Below are 18,506 nucleotides of genomic sequence, written 5' to 3' on the forward strand. Positions count from 1 at the left end.
GTTTGTGCTGTTGCGAGTGTAGTGTCTTGTGTGCATCCTTGTGACATCTTGTGTGTTCAGTTTTATATTGTGTTTGTGCTATCATGTGTGCATCCTTGTCACATCTTGTGTGTGTTCTGTTTTATATTGTGATTGTGTTATCATGTGTGCATCCTTGTCACATCTTGTGTTCCTTCATATTGTTTGTGTTGTGTCCTGTGTGCATCCTTCTCACATCTTGTGTATTCTGTTTTATATTGTGTCTGTGTTATCATGTGTGCATCCTTCTCACATCTTGTGTATTCTGTTTTATATTGTGTCTGTGCTGTTGCGAGTGTAGTGTCTTGTGTACATCCTTGTGACATCTTGTGTGTTCAGTTTTATATTGTGTTTGTGCTATCATGTGTGCATCCTTGTCACATCTTGTGTGTGTTCTGTTTTATATTGTGTTTGTGTTATCATGTGTGCATCTTTGTCACATCTTGTGTTCCTTCATATTGTTTGTGTTTTATCATGTGTGCATCCTTCTCACATCTTGTGTGTTCTGTTTTATATTGTGTCTGTGCTGTTGTGAGTGTAGTGTCTTGTGTACATCCTTGTCACATCTTGTGTGTTCTGTTTTACATTGTGTTTGTGTTGTGTCCTGTGTGCATCCTTGTACTTCCCTGGGTGTAGCACTGTGTGGGATCCTGTGTACACCGCTGGTTACTGTAGTGTGCGCTCCGCTCTGAAAAGCCTCTTTGTGCGCTGAGAGTGTGTGTGCCTTATTCACTTCTCTGTGTGCTTTCATGTGTGTGTGTATATGTGCTGTGTGCGTGTGTATGCTATATATATATATATATATATGCTATATGTGCTATGTGTGTGCTGTGTGTCTATATGTATGCTGTATATATGTGCTGTGTGTGTATGAGTGTGTGTGTTGTATGTATGTGTGTAAATGTGCTGTGTGTGTGTGTGTATATGTATATATATATATATACACATATATATATATATATATATATATGTGCTATGTGTGTGTAATGTGCTGTGTGTCTATATGTATGCTGTATATATGTGTGTACTGTGTGTGTATGCTGTGTATATATGTATATATATATATATATATATATATATATATATATATATATATGCTGTATGTGCTATGTGTGTGCTGTGTGTCTATATGTATGCTGTATATATGTGCTGTGTATATATGTGTGTACTGTGTGTGTGTGTGTGTGTATGCTGTGTGTATATATATGTATATATATATATGCTGTATGTGCTATGTGTGTGCTGTGTGTCTATATGTATGCTGTATATATGTGCTGTGTATATATGTGTGTGTGTGTGTATGCTGTGTGTATATATATGTATATATATATATATATGCTGTATGTGCTATGTGTGTGCTGTGTGTCTATATGTATGCTGTATATATGTGCTGTGTATATATGTGTGTACTGTGTGTGTGTGTAATGTGTATATGTGTACAGCCCCGTGTCCAGCCATCAGTGCCCATGTTGTGCCGGGTGTGTGTTCCCCCCTGTACCTTACACCCTCACACACGGGGGGGACGGGGGACTCCTAGTACAACAGCTGCAGCCCGCTAAGGGTTAAGCACCCGTCTCCGCGGATTGGCTGGAAGTTTCCAGGTGGGCGGGGCCCGCTGTGTGCCTGCTCTGCAGCGCCTGGAATCACAAAGCTGCGGGGAGAGCACAGCGAGGTCCTGCGGGGGCTCCCTGGATCTTATTGTGTGTTATCCCCCTGCACCCCAGGAGCCTGCACCCAGGAGCCAGGGCCATGAGAGGTCTGTGAGGCTGGAGGATAGACCCCGGGATATGGTGGAGACCCTGCACGGACAGCCTGGAGGTGGGTGATCACTGTACATCACACTCTGTGCATCCCTTGCATGCTGCTACTGTACTCACATATGCTAGGTGCCAGTCCTGGGGCTGCACTGCTGCATTAGGTCACTGGTCTCATCCCCAGTGCCATGTGCTAAACTGCACTCTGATATATGTCAATATTTACCCTGCTATGTGTGAGCCAATATGACTTTTACATATGTGCCACTGTATACAGCCCTGGACCCATAGACAGCCTGGTGAGACAAGCCAATGAATATTAATATGGCATATATAATATTCAATATGCACATGTTATGTGTATGGTACAACAGTGCTATATATTACTCACTGGCACTCTCATAGTAGTGATTACTATACTTGTACAAGTATGGGCCATAGCAGGTGATACAGTATATTCCACAGACTGACTAAGATGGATTATTACAGGCATTCATGATTAATTGGGTAGGGTGACTGACACTCCGTGCTGGATGTGCTTGGAGAATACATGTGGATCCCTGAGTTTTAATATGTAAAAATCTAATGTGAGAAAACTTGTTATGTATTGGAATTAATTCTATATTTATCTCCATATATTTTGCAATACGTTGTTATATAATAATAACCTCTAATTTGATGAATTTACACCATTTATGATGTTCCAGTGAATGCCAATTCTTAACAGTTTCTTAGGGAATTCTCAGGCATAAGCTATATATACCAAATTATTTCAAATTTGTGTCTGCCACTCTGGTATTCCCCCCCTGTATCTATAGATTTAAATATATATATATATATATATATATATATATATATATATATATATATATATATTGAAATTGAAAGTATGGAGTGACTACTTGTCGTTGGTCATGACAAGTTACCGGTAGAAGAACCCCAATTTTGGAGGCTCAAGTTCTGTTTTAGACCCTGCTGAGCTCTGCGACCAGCAATGTTTACAAAGCCTCTCTTTAATTTTTTACTTTTCCTTTCTTAACATCAAGTGTAATACAAGGAAGGGTCATAGTACGTTTTAATGAATCAACATCATTCATAGCATATCATGCGGTGTTGTTGTAATTATTTTTTGAGCTATAGGTGTCTTATTTTTGAACGTTAAGTTGCTTTGAGTGATATTATTTGCTTTAGAACATCAGGGGGGGGGGGGGTGTTAGGGGGATTTGATATTTTGACTAGCGAAGGCTGAGCAACATCCACAAGACTAATAAAGAACTAGGGACAGTGCTGTATTCATCAGTCCATACAGCCAGCCCTCAGTAAACGTGTGAGCTAAAGCCTTTACTGTGCTCCCTCAATACAGCTTTTCATAGAGATCCATCAATGTGACTACACTGTATAGGAAGCGGCAACGTATATATAACACGTGGGGCTATTTATACGGCTCTTTGCGCAAGCCAATGGGAATTGGCAGATTAACCCCCTAAGCGTCAGGCGAGGGGTTTTGTCACTGGGTTACAAGGCCCTCTGGCTGACACAGGGTTAAGAGAGTCCCCGCTGCAAATTTGTACGCCAAATACTAGGTGTAATTATTTAACTTGTTGGAATCAATACAAGGATTGTTGTGTGTCCCCAGGGTAGAAAGCGTTTACAAGAGCCAGGAATTCAGACACTGTTTAGAGAGCGAGAGTAAAGCAGGGTATTTGGCTGCGATTAATGTACACCTTTGGGCTGTTTTTGCAATACATTTGTAAACTCTGACGCCCTTTGACATGTATTTTGTACAGTTAATTGGCAGCGACATGACACTGTTACAATTGTCACAAATGGAACGGGATGAACTCTAGTAGGAAAACTCGGAAACGCACGACTATACCCATATATACAAAGCTTAGTCTTTACCCCCAACGTAACCTCTGCACTGATTCACACTTTCCATTGGAGCAGATTCCTGGGTACTGTTATTGCATTATTCCATTTAATTGCATGTGTTTCTACTCTTATCATTTTTATTCTTAATGGCAAAATTCGATTTGCTGCGTTCTACAGAGATGAATTATATTTAATGTTCTACTTAGGGAAACATTTTCTTCAAATATGATTTGTGCTTTTGAAGAGGAATATAAAATGATATTGAATTCAGATGTTTAGTATTCTTTTTTTTTTTTTTTTTACTTTGCATTTTAGGTATTTATTGAAAGACATTAAACAGGACTTCACGATGGAATTCCAGTTTGCTCTCCTTATTATTGGGATAATTGCGTTTTCCGACTCGGCAAGAGGTAAGCGTGTTAATTGTAAGCACATCCAGAGATGTCTCTACATACCAAACTCTGCTTGTTTGTTGTTGGTTTTTTCCAGTTAAGGTACAGACCATCCTTCCAAAAACACGTTTGTCCCCTTTTTGTCATTGCTTTGGGGCTTGTTACTTTTAAATAGAGCAGATGTGGTTTCCTCCTGGGCTATGAATTTAAGCTTCAATGAACCTTTTTTGCTACTCCATGAAAGGTCTAAATTTTTCTGGCTTAACCAATCTAGAAAATAAAACCATTCCACTAATGGGAATATCAGAGCAAATACCATTTTTTGTTGTTGTTTTTATGTTGTTTTTGTTTTTTAATCCTCCCAACTTTGTTTTGTTTTGTTTTCCCACGTAAACCAAACAAACAATTATACCAGTCTGCTAAGTGTCAGCTTTAACAGGTCCCGTAGATCACACCTACATTATCACTATCAGAAGATAATGGCTTTCTGCAGAAAAGAAAACCAACAGCTGCTGGAGAGATCACTTGGTTATCTTTGTGGAGGCTGAATACTAAGTGTTTTACAGCTCTTTAGATATAGTCCACATGATCCAAAAAGTGCAACTGTTGTAGAATCAGCGGTGCATACGGGTGACTGCGAGTTCCGTGCGCTACACCTGACTAGCAATATGGTAATGTGATAGTATCACTTGATTGGCTATTCATAATATGTGTTTGGAGTAATGTAGCATAAGAAACAGAATGTTTTAGCGCTATAATGCCAAGCAACTGTCTGCCATCATTGCTTATCCACTTGTAATATAGATTTTTTTTCTTATATATATATATATATATATATATATATATATATATATATATATATATATATATATATATATATATATATATGTAGTCAAGTCAATTTTGTATCGTTAGCTCGCATGTTGTTGTGTGGGGTCTATTATCCAAAATGCTTTAGATCTGGTTGCCCGGATAATGTTTATTGCAGCAATTTGAAGTGTAAAGTTTGAAATATGCTAAATACACTGCCCTCTGGCATTCTCCTCTTGATGAAATTGTGTTGCAGTGCTCCTCACGGTGACTTGTATTGACAATCATTGCTCTGTTTCGTTATATTATTGCAGAACTAAAGCAATATCTTTTTTGTTGTTGTTTTTATTTCTTTTCTAGTTTTTGTGATCTGTCTAGATAGTAAAAGGTGGAATTTAAGTTCAGCTTCCAAACGCATTATATCCCCCTTGCAGAATTTTCTCTCCTTCTGGTCGGTCCCCCTCCCCCCTCTTTTTTTGGCTCCCACGCAACCTGTACAGAATGTTTTACTGCACAAGTCACATTTACTGAAGCATACGTTGCAAAAGTGTGAAACTGCACAGATAGATGGGGATTGAGAGGGAAACAACTAAACAAGCAGGGGAAAGGAAAACATACCACATCTGGCTTAGTTTCAGGGCTGGTGTTAAAATTTGCTCCAGAGTTTGTAATTTGTTTCCTGAATGTGACTTTGCTGGAATCTGCATTAAATCTGTGTTGTTTTAACCCTTAGAAATATAAACGCGTTATTGGTTTTTATACTGCAGGTGTAGGACGCCATAAACTACAACTCCCAGCATTCCAAGCAGCAAATAATTGGTAATACAGTTCACATAGGGTTGCCCGCATGACAGTATGTGGGATATTTGTATTAAAGTCAGTTCCTGCTGGAGCATAGTCTGTACCACTGCAAGTACCTGGTACAGCAAAGTGAATTAAACTGGAGATGATTGCTGGTCACAAAAGGGCTTTTGTCTTGTTTGGTTGAGCACATGTACCCTACAATTTATTGCTGTGCATCCAGCTCTTGTTTAATTTCCCCCCTAACACATTTTTCGTGTTCGGAATGTTTTTTGATGCCTGTGTGAAATAGCTTTTGTGGCTGTGCCAGCCTAGAACCGGGAGGTTTAATGTATATAAAGGACAGCTCAGCCTTTCTCTGCGAGCCTGTTATTAGTTACCTAGGCATATATATCGTTTAATGTTCAGAGAATTACAGTTGGTGTCTTCACAGACACAATGTGAACTGCAGCCCAATTCCTGGCGTTCTACGGCCGGTCTACTCCCAGGGCATGTGGACATATATATTGCTCTGTTAAAGCAGCTGTTAGTTTTGCTGTAGAATGTATGGCTAGTGGACATTCTATAGCCGGGGCTTATAGCAAAAAAAAAAAAAAGAGATTATTTTTAACAGGACCCTTTCATTCGAAGCAGCCTGTTTTTTTGTTTAAATGAAAGATTCGTTCTCATAATCGGAGAAAACAACATTTTAATATTTTTCGTTAATGGATGCATTACTTTATGTAAGTAAATTGCCCCCCACAACAGTACAGCAGGCTACGGCTTCACTTAAAGACAGGGGTCACTTTATCCCTATTTAACTGTCCTAATTAACAACAATAAACCAATGACTGCATAATTTAACCTGCTAACGAAAGCTCCCTGTGTACTATTTTGCTGTCGTTTGTTTTATACGGTGAGATGAATAAGCTGAAGTGGGTTCTACTTTCCATGCTGTCCAATGAGATGATGATTTTTTTTTAAAAACAAATACTTTTAAACAATGCTTTATTTAATTCACGTTTTATGAATAAAAAAAAAAACCCAAGCCAAATGGAATATTGACACGTAAGAATCGTTGCCATGACGGTGTTGAACAGGTTGCAGTGTGTTTCCTTGGCAAGGTTTATTTTTAGGATTCCGAAAGTTACGAAAATAACTTTTTTTTGTTTTATTAATACAAATTAGTCAGATGTTTTCTATCATTAAAGTTTTAAAGTCTTCGCTATGGATTTTTTAAAATATAGACTGTGCTGCCACAATTATAGGCTGCTGACCCCAGACAGCGTTCAATGTGGTTTCAGTGCTGTTATTTTGTGTTGCAGTGTTTATACAGGATATAACTTTTGCATGGATAACACGCACGTGCTGCAACGGAGACACTGATATTTCTTGGAATATGTTTTTCCCCCAACTTCTAAAAGGAAAACTTTTAGAACTTTTTTTTTGGGGGGGGGGGGGGGGGGGAGCATATTCCTTTTATACTGTTTGTCATTTGCCTTTGAGTGTGTGTCTTCTGATCAGTTCTGTTCCAATGTTTTTTTCCTGGAATTGATAAATTATCTGACAATCGCTTTCATTAGTCCAAGTTACTCAGTTCAGATTAATGTCTGTGATTGGTGCAAAACTGCCAAATTGTTGAATTTCATTCTCGTTGATATACTTTCCTCTCACAAGATGGCTGCCTATGTCATTTTACTTTTTCCTCATGAATTGATAGGCTCCATTCTCATGATTATTGGCTCAGTGGGCACAATGGCTGGCTTCCCAGTTTTTATGTAAAGGACGAAATATAATCAAGAGCTTGGTTCAGCAGGGCAGGCTATTACCGAGAGATCCACTCTCCTTTTCAGATATCTGGTGTGAACGCAATAGCAATTAGCCTCTCTCCTGACTTTTAAAATACATATTTAAAGGACAAAAAATGGCATTAGCTGAATTGGGCATTCTTCATCCATGAATAGATTGGGTTCAATTTGTAAGCTTGCGAGCAGGGTTCTCTTACCTCTCTGTCTGTATGTATTACCCAGTATTGTTTTATTAATGTTTGTTCCCAATTGTAAAGCGCTACGGAATTTGCTGGCGCTATATAAATAAATGTTGATGATGATGATAAAGATTGTATGGTTTTATTGAACAGTTTTTTTTTTTTGTTTTTTTTTGTATGTCACCTCACCTGTATAGCGGTTTTTTTTCCCATGATGGGCACTAGAATATTTTGTTTTGCCATCTTAAACGTGCTTGAATAAATGAGTGGTATACATTGGTATTCTTCCATACAGTTCGTGGGCTTGTCTTTGTTGGTTTAAATATGTAAAAAAAAACACATTTCACACAAAAATAATGCAAACATAAGGCACTTTGACGTGGCCTGAAATACTACAGTATAATTTACATTCATCATCAGTTATTTATATAGCGCCACTAATTCCGCAGCGCTGTACAGAGAACTCACTCACATCAGTCCCTGCCCCATTGGAGCTTACAGTCTAAATTCCCTAACATACACACACACTGACTACTGTTAATTTTGATAGCAGCCAATAAACCTACTTGTATGTTTTTGGAGTGTGGGAGGAAACCGGAGCACCCGGAGGAAACCCACGCAAACACAGGGAGAACATACAAACTCCACACAGATAAGGCCATGGTCGGGAATCAAACTCATGACCCCGGCACTGTGAGGCAGAAGTGCTAACCACTAGACCACTGTGCATTCATGTGTAATTACAACAATTTCACCTACACCTGAAAAAAATATTCCAAATTTTTGGGTGCTCAACGATTTTTGGTGATATTTGTGTGGAAGCCGATTTAGAACTTTGCAGCGGGTGACGTGGATTTTGACTAGATCTGTTGTGTATTGGTAAATACCCTTGTGTCTCATTCTTGTTGCTGTCGTTTTGTGCTTTGTTTTGACAAAAAAAACCCAGTAATTTGGTCAGCATATTTTTTAAGACGTGGTTTCATGGCTCTTGTAACCCGTTGCAGAGCTACATGTATGTAGCAGATGTGTTGTGACATGACCTGAAAATATCACCCTTAATTACACCTTTGTTCGTGGGTGGCGTGAAAATGACTTTTATTGCTCCGTAAGTAGAATTTCTCCGAATGTCTGGGTGTCGCTGGCAGCGTTTATCCATTAGATTAGTGATTCTGGTGGTTATTGGTGGAATCAAAGGCTGGGAGGACTATATTGGCCTCCGTCAGCCATCGGGTATAGAGAGCGACGTCTCTCGTATCTGCGGCCATTCCTAACCGTGCCTGTACAGGCCGCGCTACTGACACTGGATCCACATAAGAAGCCTAATTCTCTCATTGATACAGGAGCTCTATAAGCTGTAAGAACCTGGCTCTTGCCATTAATTTAAGCAGCCAAAGTCAGAGGGTCACCCTTTTGCTTATCCAGTCTTGTAATTAGTGTCAAACAAGTGATAAGATTTAAAGCAGAGATTAGAACCTTGAACATTTTTCTTTTTTGGTGGGGACTAAACCTTTTATTTGTCAGTTTATCTGGAGAACAGCAGGATTTCTGCTCAACCCTTGTTTTAGAGCATTCATTATGTTACTGTATGAATGAACGGGGGACATGCATCAAAAGATGACTGTAATACAATATTATTATTTTTTGGAGTTCAGTGACACCGCTGAAGCATGAGGCCACTTCGGTATGACACACTTTTGAGTTATGAATTAAAGGTATATTTTAAGAATTAGTTTGTTTCTCTGTCTATATTGTCCACTGGTCTCAGTTATTGCTACAACTCCCAGAATGCACTGCAACCAGGCATGGTTTTATAAATCCCATGCTCATTTTTCTTTAATGTTTAAAACTACGTCATAGTTCATACCAGTTGTTTGTTTAATCCCCCCACACTGCAATATTGCAGCTATGTTTTAAAAATCTATATTTCATAATTTTTCCATATGATGTCGGTACTACGTTTGCCTCAAAGCCTACCGAAAGAAATAAAAGCACGTTTGTTTTTTGTTTTTTATTTGGAAAAGTCTGCCATATTTCCTTTGTGTTTTATTCAGATTGCATTTCAAACGAGATGTTTATATTTTCCACTGATAACAAACTGTAACCACAGTCTGGAAGCAATCCCGCATCGAATTTTTTTTTTGCCCCTTTAAGTATCAAGTTAAGTACCTTTAAAACACGCATACATTTTCTTCGCCATCCTCCTACAATCATTATCTCCTTTTCAAAAGCTCTCTGGTTGGCAAACATAATGGCTGCCAGACACAGTCAGTCTGCTACACAGACACAGGCTCACAGCTCTCAGCATGTCATGTGACGGCAGAGGGGGAAGAAGGATGCCACAGTGCAGACAGAGCTCAGAGGGGCGTTCCAAAGCCTCTCTGCTCACAACTTTATGTGTTATGCGCCTGTGATTTGCCACGGCACTCCAAAATCATAAATCAAATCATGTTAAATAGTAAATACCAACAGTATTCTTATAGCCTTCCACAGTGATTTATGTTACAAGAAAACACACCGGATTTTTTTTCATGGGGTTGCTGCATTAAGTGCTTACGCAGCAGGCGTTTACATTCTAATATAGCCACACATGTACATTATTTGAAATAATATAGCCCCTGTTTATACTTTGCCTCACTGCCGGAAATCTATCTATAAAATCTAACAGGCACTATTTACCTGGGCAAATAAACTTGCGATTTATTTTTTTGCTGGGACAGTGAGAGACAAGGGCATGTAACCTCTAGGGAATTTCTTTTATTTGTGTTGTTTTTTTATTATTTCTCCGTTCCTAGTTTTATTTCAGGGTTAAAGTGAAGTTTGTAAACTAGCTTAAGATTTATTACATTGTATAATTATAGGCTGCTGACGTGTTTTTGAAAAGTTGGAGATCTGGTGCTTGGATTTGAGTATTGTGAAAGCCTACTACACCTCTTACATCATCAAGTAGTGCTTTCACTGTTGGTCAAACCACAAGCATTTTTTGGGGTGGGGGAGAAGAAAACAGGTGTCCGAATTCCCATATCTATCCCTTGGGATGTTGACCGAAAAAGAAAATAAGAATGTTGCAGTACCGCATATGACCATTAAGGGGAGACGTAGAGCTCTCTCCTGATGTACATTGTATCTTGTAGAGCTATTTCATCATTTAATTTCTCTGTGGGGTTTGTTAGCCATGACCTCCACGCAAAATTCTTTTTGCCCCATCGTCTAAAACGTTAACTTGAAGTACTACTAATAATAATAAACCAAACTATGTCCGCCAGCCTTGGGGACGCCCCTAATATTCCGGCTGTGGCAGAGATCTCTGTGGTCTTTTGCTGTGTAAACTACACTTCCACCGGATTTTAAAGCAGTTTGTGATACAATTCTCCCCCAAGCACAGTGCTTGAAGTGACTGATTACCTATATTAAAAGTTAAAAGACCAGGAATCCCTTATGAATTGTTTGTGTTCAAGCCCCACATACTTGGAGGGGGGGGGGGGGGGGGGGGGGGACTTATTAAAGACTTATTTCCTCCAGAACATTAAGGGGTATATTTACTAAGCTGCGGGTTTGAAAAAGTGGGGATGTTGCCTATAGCAACCAATCAGATTCTAGCTGTCATTTTGTCGAAGGTACTAAATAAATGAAAGCTAGAATCTGATTGGTTGCTATAGGCAACATCCCCACTTTTACAAACATGCAGCTTAGTAAGTCTAGCCCTAAGGGGGGTATTCAATTGTTATCGAGATCTCCGGAAAACGAGCGCTCGAAAAATATTACCGTTAATACGGTAATATGCGCATAAATACCGTTAATACGGTAATTTACTCGCTGGATTTCAGCTCGCAGATCGTATTAATATTTTTTTCGAGCGCTCGTTTTCCGGGGATCTCGCTAACAATTGAATACCCCCCTAAGAGTGTTTCAAATTAAATCTTTTAAAAATATCTACTTACCCACTGCAAAAAGTAAATGTGCCATTGGTCTGAAACGGGGATAAGAAGCTACAGCCTCTTCTGGCCTCTTAATTGATCTGTTCTTATCAGATGAGAGTCTTGCTGTAGTCTCTTTTGAATGTGTATTTAGCCTTTGCAGTCAATTATCAAGGGTTTGTGGGTTAATGGCATGCCATTATTCTGGTGTCTAAAAATACATCTCCGATGACATCACGCACCCTGCCATGCACTAATAAAAATTATCTACATAGCTTGTGACATGAAATAAACTCCCAACAGATGGTATCCATTAAATGAGAAATGACTTGTCGCCTTTTATTGGTTGGGTTGACTTGATGCCCGTGGATAACCTGATTCGGTTTACGTCGCACAGTTGTTGTCGTTTGGCATATACGGTGTGCCAGTTTGCCTTCGGGTTACCCTTCAAACCACAGTCTGCAAGTATCCGTCTGCCAGCAGCTTAGTGAGCGCAGGAGCGAGAACAGAAGTAGTGTTTAACAAGTTAATAGATGCTGCCTGCCGCACTGTTCATTCACGGTTTTTTTTGTTTTTTTTCCTAGTCAAATAAACATCAGTCCTATGGTGTTTGATTATTTGCAGTGATTACACAGTCCGGCCATTGTATTCCCACAGAACCACATTATTCCTCAGCGCTGCAAACAACCTAGAATTTTCATTTCATCAAAGGCTCTTCAATTTTCAGGAAGAAATCTGGCCAGTTAACTCCAGGCTATATGTGAATTGCATTTTTTATTTTATTTTTGTTCCGTGCAGAAAAGATTTTCTTAAAAAAAATAAAAATAAAAAAAAAATCCATGTAAATTAGTAACAGAAACTTCTACGAAAAGGCTTATTCAGTTTTCTCTTTAGATATCCTTTTTTTTCCCCTCTGCGTAACTGTAGAAGTCAAAGTGGTTTTTATTTTGGCAGGCGGCTGAGTTATTTTTCCCCATTCTTACCCCCCCTCCCCCTCTTCTTCCCATCTGGCGAATTTACTTCACGAGTTTAAGATGGAGTCTGAGGTGTCGCATCACCGAAGGGTACAGAGCAATAGGTGACGCGGGGAAAACAGCACAAATCTTGCACCTCATTTAGCTTCTTGCTGTTTGTTTTAAGTCTTCGTGCTGTTATTTGAGAAAGAAAGTGCACTGTTTGTAAAATATCTTCCCGTTGCCCACAAAAATGACTCCAGTCATATACTTCTTGGTTGTGTTTTTATGATGCCAGTAAAGCTGTTAAGGGAGTTTTGGCAAGTCGTACGTCCTTAGATGTCAAATCTATTTTTTTGCAGTTCTTTTTTCGTTCAGGTAATAATGTCGGCTTCTGTGCAGGGGCAAACGCAGGATTTGCAGAGGGGGGTTTCCACACCACGCCGCCAGTGGGTGTGACCAGCATGCATGGGGTCTTGACTATAATTTTAGAGAGTGCTTGGCTGCTCTCAAACTCTCCCTATCCCCATAATATACACGGGCAATGCTGCGTGGACTACTGTTAGGTGCACGCAGCTCTCCCTTTTCGAGCAGAGCCGTGTGAAGCGGGGGCAGGGTCCAGCCACCTCAATTATACAGTGCCCCATTCTTGGAGGGGGGTTTCCAGGCACTAGGGACCCCCCCCCCTCCTTGGTTTGCCTATGCTGTGGTCCAATAAATGTAGCCAGTGGCGAGCTAAAGATACTTTACACCTAGGCAGGCAGACTATGTGCTTCAGTGTTACACATAACATATATACATAAGAGTTTGGAAGCATAATGGGATTATGAAGTAAACATAATTTCTGTAAGTGTGTGTAGAATATATATATATATATATGTGTCTATCACAGATAAGAGCACAAGTGTAGCGTTATCTTAAAATACTAGTAAATATATGTGTATGGGGTGGAAAGGGGTTTGCAGAGGCTATTTAACCCACTTGTCATGATTGGTTTTTGCAAAGTTTTTTTTAAGACTCTCAAGGTTCTGTTAATTATCTGGGTATATTAATAAATCATTAATAGCAGCATTGCTGGAAGATTTATTTCTTTGTCTTTTTTGGGGGACACCCGAGTCTAGTGACCGACGTTGTGTGTTCAGCCGTCTAGAGAAGGATTTACCATCTATCTCTGCTGTAACCACCATAGAGAAGAGAGCAGTCCTAACAGGGAACTTACCAGTACAGTTAAATAACAAATAAAAGACAAAGTGAGTAATTAGACACATAATATGATCACGCTCCTTATTTTGTGAATTAATTCGTTTTGCTATTACAGCCCAGCGTGAGTTTTATAAGATGTTTGTTTTGCTAACCAGTTTTGATTGAAAGAGACACAGTAGCTATAAACCAATTGTGAGTGAATGGGCAAATATGTGTGAATTACTGAATGCTACCTCGGTAGCAAGGGAGCTCTAATGGGGGTATTCATTGCTTGCCAGCCCCTGTTATTTCACTGACTCTCTTTCTGCAGTGTGAATGCCTGAATGGGTTTTGCCTTGGCAATTAAACAACCCTATTGTCCTGCCAGTCTCTACCCTTTTCTCAGTGCATGATGGATTTATAAGCCTGCCACTCTCTAATTCACAACTAGCTGCCTACCTACTGATATTAACTCTTCTTTTTAAAGTCGCTGTTTTTTTTTTGGTTTTTTTCCCAATTTAAGATTTTTTTTATTTTTTTTTTACACTGCAAAGTGTACACGTCGCCTGCACCTCAGTGGAGGCAGACATTTTGTGGGCAGGGACAATAGAAACTAGTCATGACATGACAGAGCGTTACGTGAGACTGCCTCAGTCAGGTCATTGGTTCCTAGTGAATTAATAGACTGCATTCTAATGGCTATTGGGGGTATTTTTTTTTTTTTTTACTAAACTGTGGGCTTGACAAAGTGGAGATGTTATAGCAACCAATCAGATTCTATCTGTGATTTATTTAGAACATTCTACAAAATGACAGATAGAATCTGATTGGTTGCTATAGGCAACATCTCCACTTTTTCAAACCCGCACTTTAGTAAATATACCCCTTAGAGTTCCATTGTAAGTTAGGTGATGAGTATATTTTAATAAGCAAGAAATATGAACAAAAAGAGTGGTAGTTGCTTGGGACTCGCACTCTTTTTGTGTGCATATTTTTTTTTAATTTTTTTTTGGGGGGGGATTTAATTTTTTTTTTTTTCCTGCTATTATTTTCTATCTAAGTCTTGGCTATTCCACACATCGATCACATTTTCTGTAAAATATTTTTTACTTATGTTATTTTAGGTCTTCCTCCAATTTTATGTGTTATGTGTACAGTGGGCCTTGTCCTAACAATGACCTAGTCCTGGCCAGTTCCCATCCTCTGCTAAGGAGATACAGACACAGTATGGAGTCTCTCTTCAGAATCCCGTGGTTTCCTCTTTCTGGCCTCAGTGTAAGTGGATCAGAATTGTGCAGGGTCTGTCTGGTGCATACAAGTCGCACCTACTTCATATCTAGCCATAATCAAGGTCATTGATCAAGTCCTGCAAACATGCCCCACGTGGGACAAAGGCAGCATTTAATTACCCCGCTGAAAAGAAGTCCATGGTCAGACCCCCATCTAAAGTCATAATATAATCTGAGGGGGAAAAAGGGGGCATTTGTTAAGACTCTCTCCCTGCCTATGTAATTGAGTCTTGTTTATCCTGTCCGCCCTTTCCCCCTTAGGTTTATTACCACTGTTTAGCTAGAGGAAATGAATTAACATAATTTACTGTTTTTAAAACAAGACACATCATGAACTCCCCCCTTCCACCTCCAACCATGTTTACAGAGTCTGGGTCCATTTACACTGAACAATAACATGATTATGAGGCAAAGATTTACTCTATAGAAATCCAGAGGAATTTAGAGCCCAAAATCGCTCCTGTGGGTTTTTTTTTTCTCCCATTTTACAGGTGACCATTGGGGATAACAGGAAAAAAGTCCTTTACGTAACAATTATTCTTCTGTACTTGTGATTGTTGATGTTAGCGATCTAATGATTTGTGAGGCGCTCGTAGAGTTCTTTGTGACGTTTAAGCGGCAGGGTCTACTAGGCAGAGTGACCTAAAGTTTAATCATCTTGGAAGGTGTCTTTCAATCTATTAGTAATTGTATATTAGTAATGGATATTAATAAAAATGCAGCCTATCGATTCGCCAGGGACTAGTGACATCACAGAGAAGTGATAGGTTGCGTTCTTGCTTATTTTAATTCAGCCAATAAGTTTATTTGAATGGGGAGTAGCCTGTATGGCTTGCGTTCTTGCTTATTTTAATTCAGCCAATAAGTTTATTTGAATGGGGAGTAGCCTGTATGGCTACCACACCCCCACATGCACTACTTAAAGGATAAGTTCACCTGTCCTTCAGATTCTTCTTTTTGGTAGTCCAAGCATAAGCCGCCCTCTGTCTAAGCCCCTACACTCCTCACCGTGTCATTGGACAACGCAAGCTGTTCCATATACTCTATGACCTAAGGTTTGTGATGCACTGATAGGCGTTCAGCATCAACACAGGTCTGTATACGCCAGGCCCACCGATATTGCAGTACCTAGAGGAAAGCTATGTGTTGAATACACTCTCTGGCAGAGTGTATCTACCAAGCGATTAGACGTAAGATACTTGCAAAACACTTGCACATTTAAAACAATAAAAAAAAGTTCTCAAAGATGAACTTTCTTTTAAACATAAAATATTTCTGGTGAAGACACCTTTAATGTGTATTAGCTGTATAAGTATGTCTGTCTGTTTGTGACCAGCCGATAGTCCCTGTGGTTTATAGGGCAGCTGCTAACTACAACCCAGAGAACAGGCAGATATATCAGTGATTTGCAGCAGGTGGCTTTAGGGCCACCTGTGGCCGTCGGAGCCTTGACCCGCCGCCGCCGCCGGAGCCTTGACCCGCCGCCGCCCGCTCCTTTCTACTCTATAATCAGATTTGTTTGCTATAGCTTGTAATACTGGTTTAAAATGCTTGCTGATATGTCATTGCAGATAGGTGTTTCTTTCTTTCATTAAATGTATTATTGTAACCGATTACTGGAATTAAGGGTACTGTGCGGCCCTTTTGAAGGCTGTGGGCCGTCTATCACTGACATAGTCTTCTTAAGTAAACCACTCTGTACTGTTCAGCTGGGTGTTTGGAATGTCTGCAGCTCTCGGATGAAGGGATAAATATTAGTGCTGTAGTGAACATCTTTCCTGTGCTACAAGGAAGATTTGTGGCTCTGCAGGATAATTAGACGGTGAACAGAAAGGGAGTGAGTATCGTAAGGTCAAGGGTAGTAGACCTAACACCCTCTCCTAGCAGGTTCTGTAACAACAGGGCAGGGTCCGTGGTGTGGGGGGTCTCTGTCCTCTATGAACATTTCTTTTGACAGAAAACACATTGCTTGCCCCCAGCTGTTCCTCCTGTCACTTAACAAATGGGATGCTGAGAAGTAATTCTTTGGCCCCAGGCAGCCTCTGTCTTTGGGAAACAAAGGCTGGTTGGTGCTGAATGTATTACATGACAGAGAGTTGTCCTGTAACCTTCGGTGTGGACTGATATAGGACTGACTATCCGGCTTCTGTCATTTAGAAACATAGAATTTGACAGCAGATAAAAACCACTTGGCCGTTTTTTAATTTATGGTAACCTCCAACCTTATTTGATCCTTAGTTCTATCCTGAGCATGTTTAAATTGCTCTACTGTATTACCCTCTACCACCTCTGATAGGAGGCTATTCCACTTATCCACTACCCCTTCTGTGAAGTAGTTTTTCCTCAGATTTCCTCTGAACCTACTTCCCCCCAGTGTCAGTACATGTCCTCGTGTTCTAATACTTCTCTTCCCCCCAGTGTCAGTACATGTCCTCGTGTTCTAATACTTCTCTTCCCTCCAGTGTCAGTACATGTCCTCGTGTTCTAATACTTCTCTTCCCCCCAGTGTCAGTACATGTCCTCGTGTTCTAATACTTCTCTTCCTATGAAGAATGTTTCCCTCCTATACCTTGTTTATATACTTGATATAATTGAAAGTTTCTATCATGTCCCCCTTTCCCTTCTCTGCTCCAAACTATATATATATATATATATATATATATATATATATATATATATATATATATATATATAAGATCTTTTAGTCTTTCTGGGTAAGTTTTGTGCTGTAGGCCATGCACCATTTTAGTTGCCCACCTATCTATATACTTCTGGAGATATGGCCCCAGGACTGAACACAGTAGTCTAGATGAGGTCGTACCAATGACCTATACAGTGACATTATTACTTCTTTCTTTCTGCTATGGATTCTTCTCCCTATACAACCAGGCATCTGACTTGCCTCCCTCATTGCTTTGTTACATTCTTACCTGCCTGTAAGTCACCTGAAATAGTGACTCCTAGATCCCTTTCCTCCTCAGTAGTTTCCATTATTGTGCTGTTAATACTATATTTAGCCTTTTGGGTTTTTGAGACCCAAGTGCATGATTTTGCATTTTTTGGCTTTAAACTGTAGTTGCCACACTCTTGTCCACTCCTGTAGTCTACCTAGACCATCAGTCATTTGAGGAATTTCATAAGCTTGTCTGAAGAGGTGGTTGTCAGAGAATGCTTGAAGGTTTGAAGACTAGAGGAAAGTCTGACGACAAGAAGACCTCCTTGGACAGGCTCTTGAGAATAAGCGTGTAGGAGAGATAAGGATAGCAACAGGTACGACAATCCCCTCTCCAACGTCACGCTTTCCAGCCTCATTATCGCTCGTTCACGCATTCTATCCGCTATACAGTTCTGGATGGCGCTCAGTTTCGAAAACAGGCGAGCGGAGGGGTGAGGATTTGAGGATTTTACCAATTTTAAATTATAAACCAGTTAATTTTTACCTGTGGAATGTGAGGGGCACTACGAACGTATCGGCCTAGGGTGGCGTGAACCCCCTTAATAAGGCCCTGATAATGCTGTCAGAATTTGCTAAAGTGTACAGTCTGTTCTGACACT

General features: G+C 39.8%; 1 protein-coding gene across 1 annotated transcript in view; it reads left to right on the forward strand.

Moving 5' to 3' along the window:
* Positions 1-1,636: 1,636 nt before the first annotated feature.
* FGFRL1 (fibroblast growth factor receptor like 1) overlaps positions 1,637-18,506 on the forward strand; it is a 118,760-nt gene continuing 101,890 nt past the window's right edge. The window contains exons 1-2 of the mRNA XM_075194123.1: positions 1,637-1,836; positions 3,960-4,054. Of these exons, the coding sequence (XP_075050224.1) occupies positions 3,994-4,054 (61 nt within the window). The 5' untranslated portion in view covers positions 1,637-1,836; positions 3,960-3,993. The remainder of the gene's footprint in view (positions 1,837-3,959; positions 4,055-18,506) is intronic.

This window comes from Mixophyes fleayi, chromosome 1, assembly GCF_038048845.1.
Source record: "Mixophyes fleayi isolate aMixFle1 chromosome 1, aMixFle1.hap1, whole genome shotgun sequence".
Taxonomy (NCBI): domain Eukaryota; kingdom Metazoa; phylum Chordata; class Amphibia; order Anura; family Limnodynastidae; genus Mixophyes; species Mixophyes fleayi.